This window comes from Pristiophorus japonicus, chromosome 1 (genome assembly GCF_044704955.1).
Source record: "Pristiophorus japonicus isolate sPriJap1 chromosome 1, sPriJap1.hap1, whole genome shotgun sequence".
Taxonomy (NCBI): Eukaryota; Metazoa; Chordata; class Chondrichthyes; family Pristiophoridae; genus Pristiophorus; species Pristiophorus japonicus.
Window position 1 is genome coordinate 247,670,326 of NC_091977.1, and position 26,491 is coordinate 247,696,816.

General features: G+C 44.4%; 1 protein-coding gene across 1 annotated transcript in view; it reads left to right on the plus strand.

Annotated features, from left to right (window-relative positions):
- The first annotated feature begins 1,139 nt into the window (after positions 1-1,139).
- LOC139262392 (neuronal acetylcholine receptor subunit beta-4-like) overlaps positions 1,140-26,491 on the plus strand; it is a 117,907-nt gene continuing 92,555 nt past the window's right edge. The window contains exon 1 of the mRNA XM_070877616.1: positions 1,140-1,210. Coding sequence (XP_070733717.1) covers positions 1,159-1,210 — 52 coding nt within the window. The 5' untranslated portion in view covers positions 1,140-1,158. The remainder of the gene's footprint in view (positions 1,211-26,491) is intronic.

Consider the following 26,491-nt stretch of genomic DNA (forward strand, 5'->3'; position numbering starts at 1 on the left):
TCTGGATTACTCCCAGTGCCACACATTAGTGAGTGTAGGAATAGTCGGATGAAACAGGTTAATGCATGGCTGGAAAAATGGCTGCAGGAGGAAGGCCTTCAGAATCCTGCAGCATTGGGACCTGTTTAAGGTAAACGAGTTAACCTCAACAGAGCAAAAAGGTTAGCTAGCACTGTGGGGGAGGGTTTAAACTAATTTTGTAGAGGGGTGGGCACCAGGATAAAACAACAACAACTTGTATTTATATGGCGTCTTTAACAAAGTAAAACGTCCCAAATCAAACCCTTCTCCATCCACCCACCCCCCACTTTCCCTTCCCTCCCCTCCCCTCCACTCCTCTTCCCTTCCCTTCCCTCGCATTCTTCCTCTCCCCTCGTCTTCCCTCCCATTGCCTCCTCACCTCTCCCCTTCTCTTCCAGCACAACCCCGCCTCTCCTCCTCCTCCCATTCTCACCCTCCCCTTCTCTTCCCCCCCAACCCCTCCCCTCCCATCCTCTCCACCCCTCCCATCCTCTCCTCCCTCCCATCCTCTCCTCCCCCTCCTCTTCCCCCCCACCCCTCCTCTCTATTCCCCACCCCTCCCCTTCTATTCCCTCCCATCTCCTCCTCACCCCTTGCCTCCCACCCATCCTCTTCTCTCCTTCCCTCCCCACTTCACCCTCCCCATTCCATACTCCGACAGCCTGCCGGTTCACAACTCTTTTAGGGAGTACAAAATAAACATTAGATTGAGTGCCCCCCCCCCCCCGATCTGGGGGACACTCCAGACACTTATAACTGCCCTCTTTTTTTTTTCTTTTGTGATTTTTTTGGGGCATTAAAATCATATAATTTACAAGTGCCCCCTATAAAAGGGGAGGGGGACACTAAAACCCCGGCAATTAAAACAAATTAAACTTTAAAACATAAAATCAAATTAAAATTTGGTTGCCGGGGTGATGATGCACTCCAGTCCCTCCTGCGCCCACCTCTCCTGCCGGTTCACACTGCTCTGGACTCTCAGTGCAGCTGCCTGCTGATGAGAGGAGGTGGGCGCAGTGAAGTGTCCCTCTCGATTTCTCTCTGTAACTGCACCCTATTCTCCGTTTCTGGTGTATGTGGGGGGGGGGGGGGGGGGGGTGGCGGTGGCGGGAGGACGGAGAAGGAGATCGAAGCAAGATGATGGTGGTATTTGCGCTGACAGTCTCCCTTCTATTTCTAATCTGCAAAAGTAAGTCCAAACCCTTTATTCCTTTGCGATGCAGAATAACATCAGAATAACATCAGTTTTGTACAGAGAAATCTTGAGCCAAAGGAATGTGGAAGGAGCATGAGCTCCGTGAGTTGGGCTCTGTGTGTGTCTTTCTTGTTTGGCTCAGAGTTCACGCTGAATGTTGTACAATTTCTATCGAATGTGTTGCCGTGAAAGTGAGCAGGTTGGCGAATAGCACAGGCAGGGTGACACTGACTCAAGATGTTCTGATTATTATTTATTGTAAAGGGACCGCTTAGTGTTTTGAGAAAGCATCGCCGAGTCCAGGTAAGTTTCGATGAATCGATTGGCACAGTCATATTGGCTCCCCGCCCCCGGTCTTCGCTTATTGAAGCTCGCGTCAATGATTTGCTCAAACGGCAATATCTGACACGAGCAATACAGAGAAATACCTCCTGAAAGCAGCGGCGTATAGAAATTGTACAGGTGCTTTGACGTAGCACTGCCTCAGACTCCTTCATATTTCATGACTGACCATCTCAGTGTAACTGTCTAGAACAATGTACAAATCAGTCGAATACCAGCAAAAAATGTTTAATTCAATAACAACTTGTATTTATATAGCGCCTTTAAAGCAGTGAACCGTCCCAAGGCACTTCACAGGAGTATTATGAGATAAAAAAATTGACATCCAGTCGATAATGAGAAATTAGGGCAGATGACCAAAAGCTTGGTCAAAGAGATAGGTTTAAAGAGAGGTGGAGAGGTTTAGGCAGGGAATTCCAATGCTTAGGGTCTAGTCAACAGAAGGCATGGTCACCAATGGTTGAATAATTATAATCAGGGATGTTCAAGAGGGCAGAATTGGAAGAGCACAGACATCTCGGGGTGGGGGTTGTGGGGCTGGAGGAGATTACAGAGATAGGGAGGGGTGAGGCCATGGAGGGATTTGAAAGCAAGGATGAGAATTTTGAAATCGAGGCTTTGCTCAACTGGGAGCCAATGTAGGTGTTAGATCTCTTAATTTCCAATGAAATACGAACTCCGATTGCAGTTTTAATGTAACTTTATTCTGGCAGCAGCAAGAAGCTTCTGACTTTAAGCCAGGCCTTTGTCTTTCTGAGACCACATGGCCAAAATGGCTGTACTTATACCTGGTTCAATTTACAGAAAAGAACTCGCCTTCTTTGACTTATTGGCTCATTTGATACTCTGTTAACCTTTAATTGGCTCGCTACCCAAGGTCCTAAAATGACAAGTTGATTGATGACTTAATGCAATGTGGTCTGTGTTTTTTTCAAAACTGCAGCCAGGCTTCAGAGCTTGAATTCTCCATCAATTCCCCCTTTGATTCTTTCACAAACTGAATCATAAAACATCAGCTATCTCCAAATTTGCAGATGACACTAAGTTGGGTGGCAGTGTGAGCTGCGAGGAGGATGCTATGAGGCTGCAGAGTGACTTGGATAGGTTAGGTGAGTGGGCAAATGCATGGCAGATGAAGTATAATGTGGATAAATGTGAGATTATCCACTTTGGTGGTAAAAACAGAGAGACAGACTATTATCTGAATGGTGACAGATTAGGAAAAGGAGAGGTGCAACGAGACCTGGGTGTCATGGTACATCAGTCATTGAAGGTTGGCATGCAGGTACAACAGGTGGTTAAGAAAGCAAATGGCATGTTGGCCTTCATAGCGAGGGGATTTGAGTACAGGGGCAGGGAGGTGTTGCTACAGTTGTACAGGGCCTTGGTGAGGCCACACCTGGAGTGTTGTGTTCAGTTTTGGTCTCCTAACTTGAGGAAGGACATTCTTGCTATTGAGGGAGTGCAGCAAAGGTTCACCAGACTGATTCCCAGGATGGTGGGACTGACCTATCAAGAAAGACTGGATAAACTGGGCTTGTATTCACTGGAGTTCAGAAGAATGAGAGGGGACCTCATGGAAACGTTTAAAATTCTGACGGGTTTAAACAGGTTGGATGCAGGAAGAATGTTCCCAATGTTGGGGAAGTCCAGAACCAGGGGTCACAGTCTAAGGATAAGGGGGAAGCCATTTAGCACCGAGATGAGGAAAAACTTCTTCACCAAGAGAGTGGTGAACCTGTGGAATTCTGTACCACAGAAAGTAGTTGAGGCCAATTCACTAAATATATTCAAAAGGGAGTTAGATGAAGTCCTTACCACTAGGGGGATCAAGGGGTATGGCGAGAAAGCAGGAAGGGGGTACTGAATTTGCATGTTCAGCCATGAACTCATTGAATGGCGGTGCAGGCTAGAAGGGCCTAATGGCCTACTGCTGCACCTATTTTCTATGTTTCTATGTCTATGTTTCTATCACTGGATAAACATTCTACAAAATAATTTCATACATGTTAATAGAGTTTCCTTCTAAAATTTGTTGATGTGTTTCGCCACATGTCCGGACTAGTAACTTCCACACAAATTTACACCAACCCGAATTCCATCGTGGCCACAATGGAAGTCTGGTTTTAGTAGGTTAATTAACCTTATTCCAATTTAATCCAAATCAATATCTTAATTCAACCAGTAAACAACCTTCCCTTAAGCATAACATACCCCTGTGCCACTTACAGACGGTCTGCTGGGACCTGCAAGGTGTCTCACCTGCGGGACAGCAGCTACAGCCGCCTGGTTGCAACAACATTTAATCAACATCAACAAACAATATAAAAGTAAAATAATTACAACGACTAGAATTAAACCTTCCACCAATTAAGTTCCTATTGAACCTAGCCATTCAGTGGCTCCGCTCCACAAAGTGAATGATGGGGGTTGCTTATATGTGCAACACTCAGTTCCGAGTAGGGCGCAAGTACCTCCCTTTTCAGCCAGGATATAATCAAGGGCCAGTCTATTCTGTAGGGCTACTGTGCAGATTGCTACCAATTCTGCATTGATTTTAACTAGGGCCTCTGAGGTATCATTGGCTACCCGTTCCACAACGGATGCCATGTTAATCGATTCCCTTGCCAGTCTGGCGGTCCCATACCTGGGGATCAGAATGGCAAAGAACCTCTCTGTTTCTGTGATAGCTCTCTTAGGACGGTGTAAATATTCCGACAGTGACTCTATATGATACATATAAGGCACAATGTAGGCTAAATAGCAGGATCCCGTCCAATTCTGGGGCAGCCAAGGGTAGGTCTTGTGGCCACACACCCAATAGGTCCATTATAGGCAATGAAGGTTAGCTGTTTCTTTGTCAGCAACACTCCGGTACCTGTCCAGGCTTTTTCCATCTGTTTTATTCAGAATCCACGTTACGTTAAAAATTCCCACATGGACGGTTCCGTGGCTTGATTATATTATAATTCTGGGAGCAGTTACTGTACCCCATATTTTGGCCTCCTTTGATGTTTCTAATCAGACAGACCAATTCCCCCGATCTTCCTATTCCCGTTGTATTAGTGATAACAAAAAATGGGGGCCGTTTGGAATTATTGTAACACGGTTGGTATGCCCCTTCAAAGCTGGTCAGATTTAACCTGCTGACTTCCATATACGTGCCCAGTTTTCCGTATCCTGAAACGCCTTGCCTGTTTTGTTTTGATTAATTATCCACTCAGCCATTTCCGAGATATTCAAGGGAACTGGCCTCAAGGGAATCCCTCCCTTTGAGTGAATAGGAATATGCGCACACACCCAACAACTCGAAATGTTACCTTGTTTGGCATAAATGTATGACATATATAAAAAGGTATTTACATGTAATTCCCTTGCTACCCTACTATTTCCCTTTGGTGCAGAGGGTCGGCCTATGCCTAGAATACCTACAATCAGTAATACAGTAAATTTATACATTTTGGCAAAAAGTAATTGTCCTTATTAGATTTCAGCTTCAGTTACGGGTGCTCATTTAATGTGTGAAGATTGGATCCAGGCTTTCTTTCCTTGGACTTTAACAGCTGCTTGGGTGGTCAATAACACTTGATAAGGTCCCTCTCACTCAAAGGTTCTTTATGCAACTTTTTCATATACACCCAGACTCCCGGGATGATGTCGTGTCCTCCCTCGGGTGGATTACCCCAAGCTGCCGATACCTGTCGGGAAACAGAACTAATAGCATTGGTTAGGTTCTGACAGTATGATAACAAAGTATCACTCATTAAGTGAACATCAGCTTTCCTTAAATCAATAGTTTCTGGCAGCGACATGGGTCTTCCTGTTATAATTTCAAATGTTCTGTCCAGGGTTTCCCTAATGCTACATCGCACTATTGGTAGTGCCTGGGGCCATGGTGATATTTGGCAAGCTGTTGTTTCAGAGTTCGATTCATTCGCTCTACTTGTCCTGATGATTGTGGATGATAAGGACCATGTAAATCCCACGTAATGTTCAGTAACTTACGGACAGCACCTGTGAAGTGTGTTCCCTGATCTGAGTCAATGCTACTCGGGTCTCCCCATCGGGGAATGTAATCCTTACACAAGACCTTTGCAGTGTGATTGGCTGTGGCTCTTTTAGTTGGGACAGCTTCTACCCATCTAGAGAATCTGTTGACCATGACAAGAATGTTAGTGTATTCTTGGCATGAAGGAAGAGATATATAATCAACCTACAGATGCTGGAATGGTCCGACAGGGGCAGGGGGCCTCAGTTGGGGCATTACCGTGATGGGTCCAGAATTATTTTTCTGGCAGACCACACAGCGGTCTGCTACCAGCTGGGCATGTTTTTTAAATACCCGACCCCAGCAGCTTTTCTGGAACCGTGCCGTCATCTGTTGTGAGGCCAAGTGTCCCCACTAGTGGATCTGTTGGGCTAAAAAAGGCATAAGCGCTTGTGGCGTGACTGGCTTGTCGATAACTCTTTGTCTCCAGACACCATCAAGTGGTCAGAGGGTCTAGTAAGGAGGAGGAACTGAGGGAAATCTTTATTAGTCGGGAAATTGTGTTGGGGAAATTGATGGGATTGAAGGCCGATAAATCCCCAGGGCCTGATGGACTGCATCCCAGAGTACTTAAGAAGGTGGCCTTGGAAATAGCGGATGCATTGACAGTCATTTTCCAACATTCCATTGACTCTGGATCAGTTCCTATCGAGTGGAGGGTAGCCAATGTAACCCTACTTTTTAAAAAAGAAGGGAGAGAGAAAGCAGGGAATTATAGACCGGTCAGCCTGACCTCAGTAGTGGGTAAAATGATGGAATCAATTATTAAGGATGTCATAGCAGCGCATTTGGAAAATGGTGACATGATAGGTCCAAGTCAGCATGGATTTGTGAAAGGGAGATCATGCTTGACAAACCTTCTGGAATTTTTTGAGGATGTTTCCAATAAAGTGGACAAAGGAGTACCAGTTGATGTGGTATATTTGGACTTTCAGAAGGCTTTCGACAAGGTCCCACACAGGAGATTAATGTGCAAAGTTAAAGCGCATGGGATTGGGGGTAGTGTGCTGACATGGATTGAGAACTAGTTGTCAGACAGGAAGCAAAGAGTAGGAGTAAATGGGTACTTTTCGGAATGGCAGGCAGTGACTAGTGGGGTACCGCAGGGTTCTGTGCTGGGGCCCCAGCTGTTTACATTGTACATTAATGATTTAGATGAGGGGATTAAATGTAGTATCTCCAAATTTGCAGATGACACTAAGTTGGGTGGCAGTGTGAGCTGCGAGGAGGATGCTATGAGGCTGCAGAGTGACTTGGATAGGTTAGGTGAGTGGGCAAATGCGTGGCAGATGAAGTATAATGTGGATAAATGTGAGGTTATCCACTTTGGTGGTAAAAACAGAGAGACAGACTATTATCTGAATGGTGACAGATTAGGAAAAGGGAAGGTGCAACGAGACCTGGGTGTCATGGTACATCAGTCATTGAAGGTTGGCATGCAGGTACAGCAGGCGGTTAAGAAAGCAAATGGCATGTTGGCCTTCATAGCGAGGGGATTTGAGTACAGGGGCAGGGAGGTGTTGCTACAGTTGTACAGGGCCTTGGTGAGGCCACACCTGGAGTATTGTGTACAGTTTTGGTCTCCTAACTTGAGGAAGGACATTCTTGCTATTGAGGGAGTGCAGCGAAGATTCACCAGACTGATTCCCGGGATGGTGGGACTGACCTATCAAGAAAGACTGGATCAACTGGGCTTGTATTCACTGGAGTTCAGAAGAGTGAGAGGGGACCTCATAGAAACGTTTAAAATTCTGATGGGTTTGGACAGGTTGGATGCAGGAAGAATGTTCCCAATGTTGGGGAAGTCCAGAACCAGGGGTCACAGTCTAAGGATAAGGGGTAAGCCATTTAGGACCGAGATAAGGAGAAACTTCTTCACCCAGAGAGTGGTAAACCTGTGGAATTCTCTACCACAGAAAATAGTTGAGGCCAATTCACTAAATATATTCAAAAGGGAGTTAGATGAAGTCCTTACTACGCGGGGGATCAAGGGGTATGGCGTGAAAGCAGGAAGCGGGTACTGAAGTTTCATGTTCAGCCATGAACTCATTGAATGGCGGTGCAGGCTAGAAGGGCTGAATGGCCTGCTCCTGCACCTATTTTCTATGTTTCTATGTTTCGCATAGCTTAATTCCTGCCTCAATCCATGTCCATTTTTCCTCTCGGGAGCACTCGCCTTGCATTGTTTGAAGGTCTCGTGTCAGAGTCCTGAGTGCTTTCAATCTGCACACCTGTGTTGGTTCTTCTGGGGGAACGCCCTGTGAGGCGGCATCTTTCGCTGCCTGGTCGGCTAGGGCATTTCCCTGTGCTTCCGTGGTATTTTCCTTGGTATAGGCCTTACACTTCAGGATGGACACTACCTGAGGTAATTGTATGGCCTCTAGTAAGTCTCGAACTTCTTTTCCATTTCGGATAGGTGTACCAGCAGCAGTGAGGAATCCTCTTTTCCGCCATAACAGACCAAAGTCGTGAGTAACTCCAAAAGCATAACACGAATCTGTGTAGACATTAGCTGTCTGTCCTTCTGCTATTCGACATGCTTCTGACAGGGCCCATAACTCGGCCTGTTGTGCTGATGTTCCTGAGGGTAAACATCCTTTTGCCACTACCTCATATAAGATTGTAACTGCCCATCCTGCTTTTCTGGTACCATTGTCGACAAAGGAGGAACCATCTGTAAACAGGATAAGGTCTGGGTTGTGCAGAGGCTCCTCTGCTGCTAAGGCTGCTTCTTCTGTTTCTTTTAAAATTTCCACGCAGTCATGCTCTTCACATTCTTCCCGCTCTTGCTCCCTCGATTCTGATATCGGGAGCATAGTTGCGGGATGAACCGGGCTGGCCCGGACGATATGGAGATTAGGAGCTTCCAAAACTGCTGTCCAGCGGGTCCATCTAGCTGTTGTCACCTGAGACATTCTATTCATAGACAGCAAAGCGTGTACAGTGTGGGGACACTTGACAATCAGTTTTTGGTCGAGGACTAGACCCGCAGTGATCATTACCGCTCGACATGTAGCTTCCATGGCCCTTAGGCAACTTCCCCATCCGAGGGCTACCACATCCAGTTTTGCCGAATAATAACCAATAGGTCTTTGCCGATCCCCATGTTCTTGTGTCAGTATAGCTGTCATGTATCCTTCTTTCTCATGGACAAACAGAGTAAATGGCTTACCACTGTCGGGGATTCCCAGAGCCGGTGCCGAACACAAAGCCTTTTTCAAACTCAGGAAGGCCTCTTGCTGTTCTTTAGTGAGGGTGATGGCTTCTTTAGAGGCACGTTTCCCCTTTAAAATATCATTCAGTGGCTGAGCAAGCTGTGTGAAGGAGTCAATCCAATTTCTGTTAAAGTTACACAATCCCAGAAAAGACCTTAGTTCCTGAATAGTGGTGGGTTTTTTAGCAGCCCTAATGGTTGCAGTTCTATCCTGGGTAAGTTCTCTCTTTCCTTGTGAAATCTTTTGTCCCAGGTATAAAACCTCTTCTTGGGATATTTGTGCTTTGTCGATGCTGGCTTTATGTCCTTTCAGCCGAAGGTGATCCAGCAAAGCTCGTAAATCTTGTTCATGCTGTTCTTCCGTGTTTGAAGCTAGCAGGATATCGTCTACATATTGGATGACTGTGGATGACAGGGGAGGTAATTCTCGCAAATGGCTTTGTAAAGCCATGTGGAATACCGTAGGGCTGTTGTGGAAACCCTGCGGTAACCGGGTCCAAGTATACAGTTGTCCTTGGACCGTGAAAGCAAACCACTGTCGAACCTCCGGTGCCAGAGGCACCGACCAAAATCCGTTGGCCATATCTATAACTGAGAAATATTTATGTTCCGGTTTGAGGGCATTAAAAATGGTGGAGGGATCTGCGACCAAAGGAGATTTTTAATCAATACATTGGTTAGCTTTCCTATAATCGACAGTCAAACGCCAAGTCTCATTAGATTTCTGTACCGGCCACATGGGGCTATTGGAGGAGCTATGCGTTTTAATAATCACCCCTTGTTTCTCCAATTGCTGAATAACTGGTAAGATTCCCGCGATGGCAGTTGGACTGATGGGATACTGTTTAGTGCATGGAGGCTTGGTCCCGGTAAATGACGCAGGCTCCATCTGGAGTAGGCCACAATCGTTCTTATCTTTAGCCCATATCGGGTGTTCCTTCAATTCTTCTTTCTTCAAAGTTCGAATTGACCATGTCACCCGACCATCCTCGAAATGCAACGATGAATCTATTTGGATTAGAACGTCCATTCCAAAAAGGGGTTGATCTACTGGGCCTATCCAGACCGGCGTGGTTAGTTCTTGTGGACCCAGCCCTATAAGTACCGGTGTTGTCCTTCTAATTTCCATTTTATGGCCCCCAACTCCATAGGCTGTACGTGCCCTACCATCCAACGGCAAAAAGTCTCCATATTGTAGGGGTAAACATGTTAATTCCGCCCCTGTGTCTAAAAGACAGTCCACATCCTTATCGCCCACCCTCACAGTTATAAATAGCCCATCTCCCCTTTGTTGTATTAGTGCGAGGAGGTGGACCAGGGTGGGCTCTAATCGTTTTTTGCTATCCCAAGTAACTCCTTCTGTTGTTGTATTGTCAGTCGCTTAAATGCTTCTATGAGGTCATTATCTTGTGACAAGCCTGGTTTGTTGGCTGAATTGTATCCCTGGCTGCGTCCTCTTCCCCGGCCGCGACTTTGCTGTTTTGCCCTGCAGGTCCTGGCTCAGTGACCTTCTTTCCCACAATAATGACATTTTCCGGGTAATTTTCCGAATAGCTGTTTATCGGAATCCTGGGATTTCCATCCCATAGCCTGTACAGCTCGGACTTTAGCTCCCATATCCCGATCTAATTGGTTACATCGATCCACCAATGCTGCAAAGGTAGTTCCTCTACCTTCCCAGTCTGGTAACACTACCTTCAGCATTTTGGACAGTTCTGGCTTTCGACCTGCCACGAAAGCTGCTTTCAAGGGTCCAAACACTTGTTCTTCCATTTCCTCATCCGTATTATTCATACCCGAATGTTCTAGCCACGTGCATCTAAACCGCTCGTCATACTCCAGGACCTCCTCTGTTCCTTTTTGTTGGCAGGCTGCAATTTTCCCCCAGTCTGTCTTAGCTGGACTGATGGCTTGCAGCCAGTGTTTAATTGCCTCCCATCCTGTGTTTAATTCTTGCTCATCCTGCCCCAAAGCTTCTTCTAACTTGTCGTGCAATTTTCTTCCCTGTGTTTTTGCCACCATTATGGTCAAAATTTGCACTCCGTCCCAGGGATGAAGTTGATATGTATTTCTTAAGCGGTCCAATTGGTCCCACGTTTTCACTCCCCCTTTCTTTGGATTGGGCAATTCCTTGAACCATTTATCAATTTTCTCTCGGTCTGCCGGATCATGAAATAAGTATTCTGCATACACCCTTTTCTTTGTTTTTTTGGTTCCGCCCTCATCCGCAGTCTCTTTTGATTTGACTACAACTCGTCTTTTTTTAAACGGGGCAAAGCGCACCCCTAATTCTTCATCCTCCGACCCTGTATCGTCGGAGGACTCAGAATCCGTATCTATTCCTCGGTCATGTCTTCGGGTTTGCGCTTTTAATTTATCCAAACATGAGTACCCTGGGAATTGATCGATACATTTTCCTTTTCCTATTACTGTCTCTTGACCTAATGATTTTTTCCATTCTTTAATTTCACCTTTAAGATCTTTAACTTCCGCTTCCGACTTTTCAAGTTCAAATCTTTTCTGTCGCAGCTGTGCACAAACAGCTTGCAATTGATCCTTTGTACTGGTCAGTTCTCGATCATGTTGGGAACGCATTATAATTTAATTCCGCTTTCGGATCTGTCCCATAATGGCTAGGGACCATCTAGTTCGCTCTTTATTTTTCATACGGGTCGTTTTTCCCCAGACTCTTTTAATCTGGTCCAAGGACCATTGTCCTTTGGAGGTTCCATACTTTTGTTCGATATTAATACAGGTTTTAGATAAGTCGAATTGTTGCTCTATGTATTCTTTCAACTGTTGGAGGATTTCATCGATCAAAACCTCAGGTGGTGCCTGCCCACCTTTTACAGTTGTGGGCAATTCTTTGCTCTTATCTCCTGCTGCCATAATACTGATTTCTTTACTGGGGTCTCGTGTCATCGGCAATCAGTGGGTCGGTGATTAATTAACTAACACACCGCTGAAGTTAAACGACTATGGGACCTCGTGCCAACTACCAACCGGAGGGTTCGCAAACCGGAGGCTTTCGGAATCGCGTAGAAGGAGAGGTGAATTTAGACTTTTGACCGAGGACTTTTATAAAGAGGAGTCCTTACCTCAGTATGTAGGTCCGATGTCCAACATTCAGTTTCTTCCCTCAGCGATCCTGTTTGTGACGCCAAAATTGTTAGATCTCTTAATTTCCAATGAAATACGAACTCCGATTGTAGTTTTAATGTAACTTTATTCTCACAGCAGCAACAAGCTTCTGGCTTTAAGCCAGGCCTTTGTCCTTCTGAGACCACATGGCCAAAATGGCTGTACTTATACCTGGTTCAATTTACAGAAAAGAACTCGCCTTCTTTGACCTTATTTGATAGTCTGTTAACCTTTAATTGGCTCACTACCCAAGGTCCTAAAATGTCAAGTTGATTGATGATTTAATGCAATGTGGTCTGTGTTTTTTTCAAAACTGCAGCCAGGCTGCAGAGCTTGAATTCTCTATCAATAGGTCAGCGAGCATAGTGAGTGAAGAGTGAGCGGGACTTGGTGCGAGTTAAGACACAGGCAGCCAAGTTTTGGATCACCTCTAGCTTATGTAGGGTAGAATGTGGGAGGCTAACCATGAGTTCGTTGGAATAGTCAAGTCTAGAAGCAACAAAGGCCTGGCTGAGGGCTTCAGCAGTGGATGAGCTGATGCAAGGATGGACACGGGCAATGTTACAGAGGTGGAAATGGGTGGTCTAAATTATGCTGGGGATATGTGGTCGACAGCTCATTTCAGCATCAAATTTGATATCAAGATTGTGAACAGTGTGGTTCAACCTCAAGGAGAAGTTGGGGAGAGGAATGGAGTCAGTGGCTAGGGAGCGGAGTTAGTGATGGGGACTGTAAACAATGGCTTCAGTCTTTCCAATATTCAATTGGAAAACATTTCTGCTCATCCAGAACTGGATGTTGGACAAGCTGTCTGACAATTTAGAGAGAAGTGATAGTGAGGTAAAGCTGGGTGTCATCAACGTACATGTGGAAACTGTGTTTTTGGATGATGTCGCCAAAGGGCAACATGTAAATGAGAAATAGGTGGGGGCCAGGGATAGATTCCTGGGGACACCAGAGGTAACAATGTGGGGGCAGGAAGAGGAGCCAATGCAGGTGATTCTCTGGCTATGATTAGATAGATAAGAATGGAGCCAGGCGAGTGCAGTCCCACCCAGCTGGACGACGGTGGAGAGGCGTTGGAAAAGGATAGAGTGATCAACTGTGTCAAAGGCTGCAGACAAGTCAAGAAGGACAAGGACAGATAGTTTGCCTTTGTCACAGTCACAAAGGATGTCATTTGTGATTTTGATGAGAGCCGTTTCGATACTGTGGCAAGCAAGGAAACCAGATTGAAGGGATTCAAACATGAAATTGCGGGAAAAATGGGCAGGGTTTTGGGAGACGACATCACATTTAAGGACTTGAGAGGAAAGGGAAGTTGGAAATGGGGAAGTAGTTTGCAAGGATGGAGGGGTCGCGGGTTGTTTTTTTGAGGAGAAGGGTGATGACGGCAGATTTCAGTTCTTTTCGAACGTTTCTAAGTGTGAGAAAGGGCTGAAAGTATTAACTCATTAATGTGGACTTCTTGTATATATTAACACACTCCCCAAGACCTCCTCCATATGTTGGCAGCTCTCAAGGACCTCCTGCATATATTGACACCTTGTCAGGGACCTCCTGCATATATCAACAAGAACAGACATTGACGACGAGATTCAACACCGCCTCCAGTGCGCCAGTGCAGCCTTCGGTCGCCTGAGGAAAAGAGTGTTCGAAGACCAGGCTCTCAAATCTACCACCAAGCTCATGGTCTACAGGGCTGTAGTAATACCCACCCACCTGTATGGCTCAGAGACATGGACCATGTACAGTAGACACCTCAAGTCGCTGGAGAAATACCACCAACAATGTCTCCGCAAGATCCTGCAAATCCCCTGGGAGGACAGACGCGCCAACATTAGCATCCTCAACCAGGCCAACATCCCCACCATTGAAGCACCGACCACACTTGATCAGCTCCGCTGGGCAGGCCACATTGTTCGCATGCCAGACACGAGACTCCCAAAGCAAACGCTTTACTCGGAACTCCTTCACGGCAAACGAGCCAAAGGTGGGCAGAGGAAATGTTAAAAGGACACCCACAAAGCCTCCCTGTTAAAGTGCGACATCCTCACTGACACCTGGGAGTCCCTGGCCAAAGACCACCCTAAGTGGAGGAAGTGCATCCGGGAGGGCGCTTAGCACCTTGAGTCTCATCGCCGAGAGCATGCAGAAATCAAGCGCAGGCAGCGGAAGGAGCGTGCAGCAAACCCATCCCACCCACCCTTTCCCTCAACGACCATCTGTCCCACCTGTGACAGGGACTGTGGTTCTCGTATTGGACTGTTTAGCCACCTAAGGACTCATTTTTAGAGTGGAAGCAATTCTTCCTCGATTCCGAGGGACTGCCTATGACTGACTGACTGGCATATATTGACAGTTCTCAGGAACCTCCTACATTTGTCGACAGATCCGAGGACCTCCCTGCATATATTGATATACTTCCTGGAACCTTTTGTCTATTTTGACACATTCCCAGAGACCCCCTCCATATATTGGCACATTCCCAGGGATCCCTAACATATAGCAATATAGTCCCAGGAACATCCTACATATATAGACACACTCCCCGGGACCTCCCGCATATATTGACATACACACACACACAGAGGGACCCATGACAACGTCAACGACTCAAAGAAATGTTAGTGTGATCACTGTGGAAAAATTGTATATAAAGCAACAGAAACTACCTGGTATTAAATCAAGCAATAAGGATAAATGGAAAGTATAGCATTCCCCAGACACAATGAACTAGATTAACAGGAATTTGACAACCTCAGGGCACTGGGATGGACACATCAGGGATACATGGATTCCCATAATAGACTGTCTAATGTTAATGGACTTCACTTTGAAAATTTACCTTGTAAAAGCATTCAGCTGTATTATTGCTCTTGCTGGCTGTTCTCACAAGTAAGGCATAATTGTGTAAAATTTTTATCTGCCGCTCTTCAGCCTGTCAATTTCCTTATGCCTCTGACTGAATATTTTGCCGCAATGATATTTTCAATGTTGACTGCTGCTTTGCATTGTTGGTGACTCATCTGGACAAATGAGTTACTCTTTTATTATGCATCGATATTATTTTTGCAAATGTAATAATATAGTATTTCCTAGGGTTCCCCCCACCCCCTTTCTCGTAAGAATGTGTTATCGGTTGCTACAGAGCTGTTTGTTACATGCAAAATTACATTGTTTTCTAGGTCCAGCTATTATAGAATCATACAGCACAGAAAGAGGCCATTCAGCCCATTGTGCCTGTGCCTGCTCTTTGGTAGAACTGTCCAATTAATTCCACTCCCCTACTCTTTCCCCATAGCCCTGTAATTCTTTTTTCCCATAAAGTATTTATTCAATTCCCTTTTAAAAGTTACTGTTGAACCTGCTTCCACCGCCATCTCAGGCATTCCAGATCACAACAACTCGCTGCATAAAAAAAAAGTTTCTTCATGTCGCCTTTCGTTCTTTTACCAATCACCTTAAATCTGTGTCCTCTGGTTACCGACCCTTCTACCATTGGAAACAATTTCTCCTTATTGATTCTCTCAAAACCATTCATGATTTTCAATATCGCTATCAAATCTCCTCTTAATTTTCTCTGCTCTAAGGAGAATAATCCCAGCTTCTCCAATCTCACCACGTAACTGAAGTCCCTCATCCCTGGCCCATTCTAGTAAATTTCTTCTGCATCCTCTCCAATGCCGTGACATCCTTACTAAAGTGCGGTGCCCAGAATTGAACACAATACTCCTGTTGTGGCCGAACCAGTATTTTAGAAAGGTTTAGCATAACTTCCTTGCTTTTGTACTCCATTCCTCTATTAATAAAGCTTACTATCCCATATGTGTTTTTAACAGCCTTCTCAACTTGTCCTGGCACCTTCAAACATTTGTGTACATGCACCCCCAGGTCTCTATGTTGCTGCACCCCCTTTAAAATTGTACCATTGAGTTCATATTGCCTTTCCTCATTCTTCCTACCAAAATGTATCACTTCACACTTCTCTGTGTTAAACATAATTTGCCACGTGTCATCCCATTTTACCTGTCTATGTCCTTCTGAAGTCTGTTACTATCTTTCTCATTGTTTAATACATTTCCAACTTTCGTATCATCTGCAAACTTTGAAATTATGCCATGTATAACCAAGTCCAGGTCATTAATATAAATCAAAGAGCAGCGGTCCTAATACGGATCCCTGGAAAACACCACGGTAGATATCTCCCAGTCTGAATAACATCCAATCAGCACTACCCTCTGTTTTCTGACCCTTAGCCAATTTCGTAGCCACGCTGCCACTGTCTGTTTAATTCCATGGGCTTTAATTTTGTTAACAATTCTATTATGTCGTACTTTATCAAACGCCTTTTGTAAGTCCATATACACAACATCAATCCCACTACCCTCATCAACCTTCTACATTACTTCTTCAAAGAACTTGATCAAGTTAGTAAAAGTACTAATTTAGTACCTCAGCCATGTCTTCTGTTTCCATAAGAAGATAGAAACATAGAAACGTAGAAACATAGAAAGTAAGTGCAGGAGTAGGCCATTTGGCCCTTCGAGCCTGCACCACCATTCAAAAGATCATGGCTGATCATCACCTCAGCACCCCTTTCCTGCTTTCTCTCGATACTCCTTGATCTCTTTAGCTGTAAGGGCCATATCTAACTCCCTCTTGAATATATCCAACGAACTGGCAGCAACAATTCTCTGTGGTAGAGAATTCCACAGGTTAACAACTCTGAGTGAAGAAGTTTCTCTTCATCTCAGTCCTAAATGGCTTACCCCTTATCCTTAGACGGTGTCCCCTGTTTCTGGACTTCCCCAACATCGGGAACATTCTTCCTGCATATAACCTGTCCAGTCCCATCAGAATTTTACATGTTTCTATGAGATCCCCACTCATCCTTCTAAATTCCAGTGAATACAGGCCCAGTCGATCCAGTCTTTCCTCATATGTCAGTCCTGCCATCCCAGGAATTAGTCTGGTGAACCTTCGCTGCACTCTTTCAACAGCAAGAACTCCTCAGGTTAGGAGACCAAAACTGAACACAATATTCCAGGTGAGGCCTCACCAAGGCCCTGTACAACTGCAGTAAGACCTCCCTGCTTCCATACTCAAATCCCCTCGCTATGAAGGCCAGCATGCCATTTGCCTTCTTCACCGCCTGCTGTACCTGCATACCAACTTTCAATGACTGATGAACCATGACACCCAGGTATCGTTGCACCTCCCCTTTTCCTAATCTGCCGCCATTCAGATAATATTCTACCTTCGTGTTTTTGCCACCAAAGCGGATAATCTCACATTTATTCACATTATACTGCATCTGCCATGCATTTGTCCACTCACCTTTTCCAAGTCAACCTGCAGCCTCTTAGCATCCTCCTCACAGCTCACACCGCCACCCAGCTTAGTGTCATCTGCAAACTTGGAGATATTACACTCAATTCCTTCATCTAAATCATTGCTGTATATTGTAAATAGCTTGGGTCCCACCACTGAGCCCTGCGGCACCCCACTAGTCACTGCCTGCCATTCTGAAAAGGACCCGTTTATCCCGACTCACTGCTTCCTGTCTGCCAACCAGTTCTCTATCCACGTCAATACATTACCCCCAAAACCATGTGCTTTAATTTTGCACACCAATCGCTTGTGTGGGACCTTGTCAAAAGCCTTTTGAAAGTCCAAATACACCACATCCACTGGTTCTCCCCTGTCCACTCTACTAGCTATATCCTCAAAAAATTCTAGAAGATTTGTCAGGCATGATTTCCCTTTCATAAATTCATGCTGACTTGGACCGATCCAGTCACTGCTTTCCAAATACGCTGTTATTTCATCTTTAATAATTGATTCCAACATTTTCCCCACTATTGATGTCAGGCTAACCAGTCTAATTCTCTGTTTTCTCTCTCCCTCCTTCCTTAAAAAGTGGTGTTACATTAGCTACCCTCCAGTTCATAGGAACTGATCCAGAGTTGATAGACTGCTGGAAAATGATCACCAATGCATCCACTATTTCGAGGGCCACTTCCTTAAGTACTCTGGGATACAGACTATCAGGCCCTGGGGATTTATAGGCCTTCAATCCCATCAATTTCCCGAACACAATTTCCTGACTAATAAGGATTTCCTTCAGTTCCTCCTTCTCACTAGACTCTCGGTCCTCTAGTATTTCCGCAAGGTGATTTGTGTCTTCCTTCGTGAAGACAGAACCAAAGTATTTGTTCAATTGGTCTGCCATTTCTTTGTTCCCCATTATAAATTCACCTGATTCTGACTGCAAGGGACCCACGTTTGTCTTCAATAATCTTTTTCTCTTCACATATCTATAGAAGCTTTTGCAGTCAGTTTTTATGTTCCCAGTAAGCTTTCTCTCATACTCTATTTTCCCTCTCCTAAGTAAACCCTTTGTCCTCCTCTGCTGAATTCTAAATTTCTCCCAGTCCTCAGGTTTGCTGCATTTTCTGGCCAATTTAAATGTCTCTTCCTGGGATTTAACACTATCCTTAATTTCCCTTGTTAGCCATGGTTGAGCCACCTTCCCTGTTTTATCCTAATTTGGTCTCTAATTGGTCCCAACCTTCCTTTGACAACATTTGGGTTCCCTTTTATGTTAGCCGCGAATCTATTCTCATATTCTCTCTTAGCCCCACTTATTCCCCTTTTTCGATCGTCTCTGCAGTTTATATATTCAGCTTGGTTGTCTACCATATTATAAACTGTAAGCCGCCTTTTACTGTCTCCGTTCAACCTCTATGGCCCTGAAATCCTGCTCCACTGCTTCTTGTGGGCGCTGTACAGAAAATGATAAAAAAGATGCGCATCTACCTGTTCCAGCAGCGATCCCGGTCCTGAGGCCTGCACTCCCTGCACGTCGGGGCGTGTGCACGTCTGGACAGACGTATGCTGAACCTGGAGTCACGTGGCACTGGGCAGCCAATCCAAATACAGTATTTTCTCATTCATAATAAGTCGGAGTTCTCATTATTATGATTGTGTTTAGGGAGGGTTTCTCAAATAAAAAATGGAAAAAATACATCACATATTTAAGATGAATTTAAATTAAAGTTAATAAATGTCTTAGACAAAAAAAATATATTCCTGATTTTTTTTTAAAGCTTTTTAACTATGATTTAAAATAAACTTTCCTTAATGGGCAAGTTTTTTAACATTAAAATGTATTTAAATTTTATTGTTATCTGTATTTGTATGTTTTAAAACTCTTATGCTGGTAAAAGTAGGCTCTACGCCTGCTTTTACCAGGCGCAAGAGTTTTCAAGACATTTGCTGGGCAAGAGATGGGTAAATACTGCAATCTTGCCCATGCGAATATCCTGACTGACTATATCTTCAGTCATCCAGAGAGCACTAGCTTCCCTCTCATGGGAATATGTCGACTGTACCCAAACCATCTCCTCCCATTGTTCAATTACAGTTTTGCCTACTAATTTTTGATTCCAATTCACCTGGGCCCAATCCCTTTTCAACTGACTGAAGTTAGCCCTCCTGCAGTTTCGTATTTTTATTCTGGATTGCTACTTGTCCTTTTCCATAGCTATTCTAAATCTGATGATATTGTGTTCACTGTTCCCCAAATGCTTCCCCGCTAAAACATGCTCCACTTGCCCCACTTCATTCCCCAGAACTAGATCCAGCACTGCTTCCTTCCATGTTGGGGCTGGTAACACGCTGATGAAGAAAGTTCTCTTGTACACATTTCAGGAATTCCTCCCTCTCTGCGCCCTTTACACTGTTACTATCCCAGTGTATAGTAACAGTGTATAAGGATATAGCTCTTGCATCTTTCTGTAATTTTCTTGCAAATATTTCCTTCCCACTCGTTGGTGGCCTACAGTATACACCCAGTAGATGAATAACTCCTCTATTATTCCTTAATTCTAATCAAATAGAATCTGTCTTTGGCCCCTCAACTACATCATCCCTCTCGAGTGCTAAAATCGTTTCTTTGATCAATACTCCCACCCCACCCTCACCCCATCCTTTTATTCCTTCCCTATCTTTCCTGAATACTTTGCAGCCAAGAACATTAAGTTCACAATCCTCCCTTTCTTTGAGCCAGGTCTCTGTTATTGTCACCATATCATAGTCCCATGTGACGACTTGTGCCTGCAGTTCACCAACCTTATTTGCCACTATTCGTGCATTTATGTATGTGCACTTCAAACCCCTCTTAGATTGCTATGCATTTGCCCCTGTCTGATCCCTCTCATTTTTGAACTGAACTTTAGTCTAATGCTATTTGCCTCTCCCAGTCATGTGTACCTTGTTTCTCCTCTGACATTTCTTTTCTTGGTCCCCTCCTATTTCTCATCTACATGCTGCCACTCATCAACGTCATCAGAAAACACAGCGTCAGTTTTCACATATACGCTGACGACACCCAGGTCTACCTCACCACCACCTCTCCTGACCCAGCCACTGTCTCTAAATTGTCAGACTGCTTGTTCGACATCCAGTACTGGACGATCAGAAATTTCCTCCATCTAAATATTGGGATGACCAAAGCCATTGCCTTCAGTCCCGCCACAAATTCCATTCCCTAGCCACTGACTCCCTCCCTCTCCCTGGCAACTGTCTGAGCCTGAACCAGACTGTTCGCAACCTTGGTGTCATATTTGAACCAAACATGAGTTTCTGACCACATATCTACAGCATAAGTAAGACCGCCCATTTCCACCTCCATAACATCGCCCATCTCCATCCTTGCCTCAGCTCATCTGCTGCTGAAATACTCATCCATGCCTTTATTACCTTTAGACTTGACTATTCCAAATGCACTCCTGACCGATCTCCCACTTTCTACCCTCCGTAAACTTGAGATCATCCAGAACTCTGCTGCCCATGTCCTAACTTGCACCAAGCCCTGTTCACCCATTAAGCCCTGTGCTCGCTGGCCTAAATTGGCTCCCAGTTAAGTAAGATTTTAAAATCCTCATCCTTGTTTTCAAATACCTCCATGGCTTCACCCCTCCCTATCTCTGTAATCTCCTCTGGCCCTACAACCCGCCAAGATATCGGCAGTCCTCCAATTCTGGTATCTTAATCATTCCATCATTCGCGGCCGTGCCTTCAGCTGCCAAGGCTCTAAGCTCTGGAATTCGCTTCATAAACCTTTCCGCTTCTCCACCTCTATTTCCTCCTTTAAGACACTCCTTAAAACCTACCTTTTTGACCCAGCTATTGGTCATCTGTCGTAAGATCTACTTACATGGCTCAGTGTCAAACTTTGTTTGATAACACTCCTGTGAAGCACCTTGGGACATTTTACTTTGTAAAAGGCACTATATAAATACAAGTTGTTTTTGTTGTTTTATCCTGGTGCCTACCCCTCTACCAAATTAGTTTAAACACTCCCCCACAGTACTAGTTAACCTTCCCGTGAGGACATTGGTCCCAGCTCTGTTGAGGTCAACCAGTCCACCTAGAACAGGACCCTCCTGCTCCAGAAGTTGTTCCAATGCCCCAGGAATCTGAAGCCCTCCCTCTTGCACTATTTCTGCAGCCACAGGTTTACCTGTTTTATCGTACTATTCCTATACGCACTAACACCTGGCACTGGGAGTAATCCAGAGATTACTACCTTTGACTCCTGCTTTTTAACTTCCTCCCGAGCTCTTGAAACTCTGACTGCAGGACCTCAACCTTTTTCCTTCCTATGTCACTGGTTCCCACATGGACTATGACTTCTGGCTGTTTCCGTTCTCCCCTCAAAATGTTCTGCACCCTCTCAGTGATGTCCTTCACCCTGGCATCAGGGAGGCAAAACATCATGCAGGATTCACGTTGGCAGTTGCAGAAACGCCTGTCGAACCCCCGACAGTTGAATCCCGTATGACCACTGCATTTCTAAACATTGCTGTGCCCCTCTGGTGCAGTCATTTGCCACACAATGTTGTGAATGTGCTCTAGACTGCACTCCCCAAGGAGTCGTCACCTACCCTGATATTCAGTGCTGAAAACCGGTTTGAGTACCACCATACTACGGAAGATTCCTACACTGTCCCATCTCCTTCTACCCTGCCGGATGACCACCCACTTACTATTCTCCTGAACTCTCTGCAGCTGCGGGGTCAGCACCTCCCAGAATGTGCACTCCAGGAAACTCTCAGCCTCCCATATGCCCTACAGTGACTCCAGCCACTTCGCAAGCTCAGAAACCTGAGCTCGAGTTCGAGCAGCTGGAGGCACTTGCTGTACACGTGGTTATCCAGGACACATGAAGCGTCCTGGAGTGCCCATAGGGCACAAAAATTGTCAACTGTCCCATCATTTTCCTTAAAAATAAATCCCTTGAGATCTAATTAATTACACTGAATACTTTTATATTTACTGTTGCCCCTTGGTTTAAATTATAGTACCTCCTTCCCTCTCAGCACCGAATTCCGACTCTCACCAAATTCCTGTTGCCGCTCTGTATAATGGATACTCCCAGCTCTGTGCACACAACTCTGTATATGCCAGCATTCAGAGTGAATGGCTCAATAGACAATTAGTGCAGGTGAGCTTCATGCATGACCTTTATATACAAAGGGCACCAATAACAGGCAAAAGAATCACTTTGAATATTCTTATACAGGTTTTCATGAAACAGTAGTCCAGAAATTATGCCATACATTGAGGATGTAATGAATAGGGTGGATAAAGGGAAACCAGTGGATGTGGTGTATTTAGATTTCTGGAATGCATTCAATAAGGTGCCACATAAAAGGTTATTGCACAAGACAAGAGCTCACGGGGTTGGGGGGAATACATTAGCATGGATAGAGGATTGGTTAACTAACAGAAAAGAGAGAGTCAGGATAAGTGGGTTATTTTTGAGTTGGCAAATGGTAACTAGTGGGGTACCACAGGGATCAGCATTGGCGCCTCAACTATTTACAATCTATATTAATGACTTGGATGAAAGGACTGTGTGTAATGTAGCCAAATTTGCTGATAATACAAAGATAGGTGGGAAAGCAAGTTGTGAGGAGGACGCAAAGAATCTGCAAAGGGATATAAACAGGCGAAGTGAGTGGGCAAAAATTTGGCAGATGGAGTATAATGTGGGAAAATGTGAGGTTATCCACTTTGTTAGGAAAAATAACAAATCAAATTATTATTTAAATGAGGAGAGATTACAAAATGCTGTGGTACAAAAGGATCTGGGGGTCCTTGTAGATGAAACACAAAAGGTTAGAATGCAGGTATAGCAAGCAATTAGGAAGACAAATGGAATGGATATACTTACATTGGAGGCAGTTCGGAGAAGGTTCACAATATTGATTCCTGAGATGAAAGGGTTGTCTTATGAAGAAAGTTTGAGCGGATTGGGTCTTTGCGCATTGGAGTTTAGAAGAATGAGAGGTGATCTTATTGAAACGTGTAAGATTCTGTGGGGGCTTGACAGGGTAGATGCAAAAAGGATCTTTCCCCTCATGGGGGAATCTAGAACTAGGGGGCATAATTTCAGAATAAGGGGTTGCCCATTTAAAATGGAAATGAGGAGGAATTTCCTCTCAGAGGGTCATGAATCTTTGGAATTCTCGACCCCAGAGAGCTGTGGAGGCTGGGTCATTGAATATATTTAAGGTGGAGATAGACATATTTTTGAAAGATAAGGGAGTCAAGGGTTATGTGGAGTGGGCAGGGAAGTGGAGTTGAGGCCAAGATCAGATCAGCCATGATCTTATTGTAGAGTTTGTCTGAACATTATGTCACTCCTATTTTAGTGGAGATATTCACTCATTTATTTTAAACAACCTAACACCTCTGCTAAAATAACAGTGAGGAATTTCAGCTAAGTATGTTAGCATCTCACAGCATCATTTCAGGACCACTATTTCTTCTATCTGATTCTTAAAATATTTACATTTTTTCGTAAAATTAACCAAAGCCATTTTAGCCTACAGACACAGTCAATAAATTTCTATTTGAATAGACATGTTAAGAATCTGTTGGATATTTTTGTGTTTTCATTATTCATTAAGTACAAAAACACATTCTCCCCTTGGCAAGTTTATACAAATGAAGGTTTATCTGGAAGTTTGGTTGAAATGAACCATAACTTGATCTTTGCTGCCAACAGTGGTCCTCTTTTCAGATTAGTGCTTTTCATTCCAAGTCACTCACTTGGGGATAGCTAAGCATTTAGAGGCCAGTTAAGCTGCAATTTTAGCTATGTTGCATCATTGCGCAAAACACAGATTCAAAGTTGCTATTCTAAGAGTGCTTTGAATTTTGCCAAGCAGCATGTGACAAATTATGGAGGTGGTCTCATGCCAATTGGGCATAGCGCTGCTATTGTATGTGTAGATGTCTTAAAATATTGATTTTGAGAAGGTCCCACACCTTTTTTTTTTAAATAATCTCCTTTTTCTGTGAATTTCCTATCTTTGTTTCCACAGCCCCGAGCTGCTGATATTGCTACCCAAGAGGCCAAAAACATGCTTACTAATGCAAGGTTCACTTAGGTTGCACCAGTGGACCCATGCCACAAAAAACACATGCAGCGGCCACTCTTCCCCAGCGCCCCACCGCCCCCCCCCCCCCCAATGCCACTGACCCGAAGCAGTCCTGCAAGCAACCAGCTACCCCTTTAACATTCCTCCATTGGTCTCCATAAATTCATGTCTTCCTATTTATCATCAAACAAGTTAAAAGACGATTTGCCATCTAGCACCCAAGAATGGACAAGACGGAAAAGTTGTGCAAAATAATAATATTTATGTGACCTAACTATAGAACAGAGGGACATGAAATTTGATAAGGTCTGTAAACAGGTAGGGGCACCGCAGAGTGAGATTTTCTCATGTCATTTGGAAATGCAGGCAGCTAGAGTTACTGAAAATATCACAATGGCGACGAAGATGGTTTATCGGGAAAAAAAAGCTGAAATTTTTGTTGGTGGAGGATTCAGCCAGCTGACAGAGAGACTTTGAGAGCTTCTTTGTTTTGATTAACAGCTACAAATCCGAGGTAAATTATAAGCACACTTGTTTGAACAGCCAGAGGCCAAATGGCCATGCCTATGGGAATAATAGGGTGTTTGGGGGAGTTTCAACGTGACCGTGAAAGTTTCAGAGCATATGTGGAGTGGCTAGAAATGTTTTTCACTGCAAATATCATCATCGAAGTCCTCGATGATGAAAACCATAACCGGGTGGTGTTGGAATGACAAAGGGCTATTTTCTTAACTGAAGCAGGGCCTCAAGGTGTATGAAACCTTGAAAAATTTGCTTGTGCCTGACAAGCCAAAGGACACAACTATTAAGCAGAACAGCACTACAGCCCTGAGCCCCTGGAAATTGCTGAAAGTTAACGATTCGGAATACGAGATCAGTTAACTTTAGAAAATATCAGTGAGTACATTGTAACATTAAAATCTTTTATCTATTCATTGTAATTTCGAAAACTTTCAGGACCGAGCATTGCGTGACTGCTTTGTTTGTGGGATGAAAAATGATGCGATTAGAAGAAAGTTATTGACAACTCCTAACTTGACTTTTGATTTAGCTTGTCAGACAGCTGTGTCAATGAACATGGCCAACCAATATTCCCGAGAATTTTTTACTATTTTCAGTCATCAGACAACTGAGGTGAATCGCCTGCAGGTTAAAAGTAAAAGGCAGTTGGGCCCCAAAGTCTCAGAAACTGGCAATGGTAACAGAGCATTGAAGTCCTGCTATCGGTGCCTGGGACAACACATTGCTCAAAGTTGTCCAAATGTGAAGGCAGAGTGTTTCATCTGCAGGAAAACTGGGCATCTTGCGAAGGCATGCCGACTGAAGGGTAAACCAGCTTTCAAAGCTGTAAGTAGAAATCCCCAGAGACTACATAGCATGGAAAAAAAACAACAGGACAAGGAGGTTTTAGAGCTACACATCATCAGGAGCACGAGGTTAACTAACAGCGATTTGAAAAATATCATAATCCACATAGATGTTGCAGGAACCAAGATACAAATGGAAATCGACACTGGTGCATCAGTGAGTGTAGTACCGGAGTCACTATACCTCACCAAATTGTGTGATTTCCCATTTGAGAAATCCAAGATAGAGCTGCGAGGCTACTCAGGAGAGAACATTCCAGTGGTAGGTCATATCACCGTACTGGTGAAATACGAGGATCAATTTCAGAGCTTGCCTCTATTAGTAGTGGCAGGAGACAAGCCTGCCTTACTAGGAAGAAATGGGTTGGATTGGAGCTGGATTGGAGTGAGATTTTTTGTGTTGAAATGAGATTTGCATCAAAGGATGATGTCATCAAGAATTATCCAAAGGTGCTCTGCAAGACAGGCGGTCTGATCCAAGGCTTCAAGGCAAGTGTCAGGGTACAGAAGCACGCTAAATCGGTTTACTGCAAGCCACGTTCCGTACCATATGCACTTAAGGAGAAAGTTGAGCAAGAACTCAAAAGACTAGAGACTGAGAACATTATTTGCAAGATAGATCGATGTAATTGGGCTATACCCATTGTTATTGTAAATAAGTCCAATGGTAAGGTAAGATTGTATGGTGATTATAAAGTCACCGTA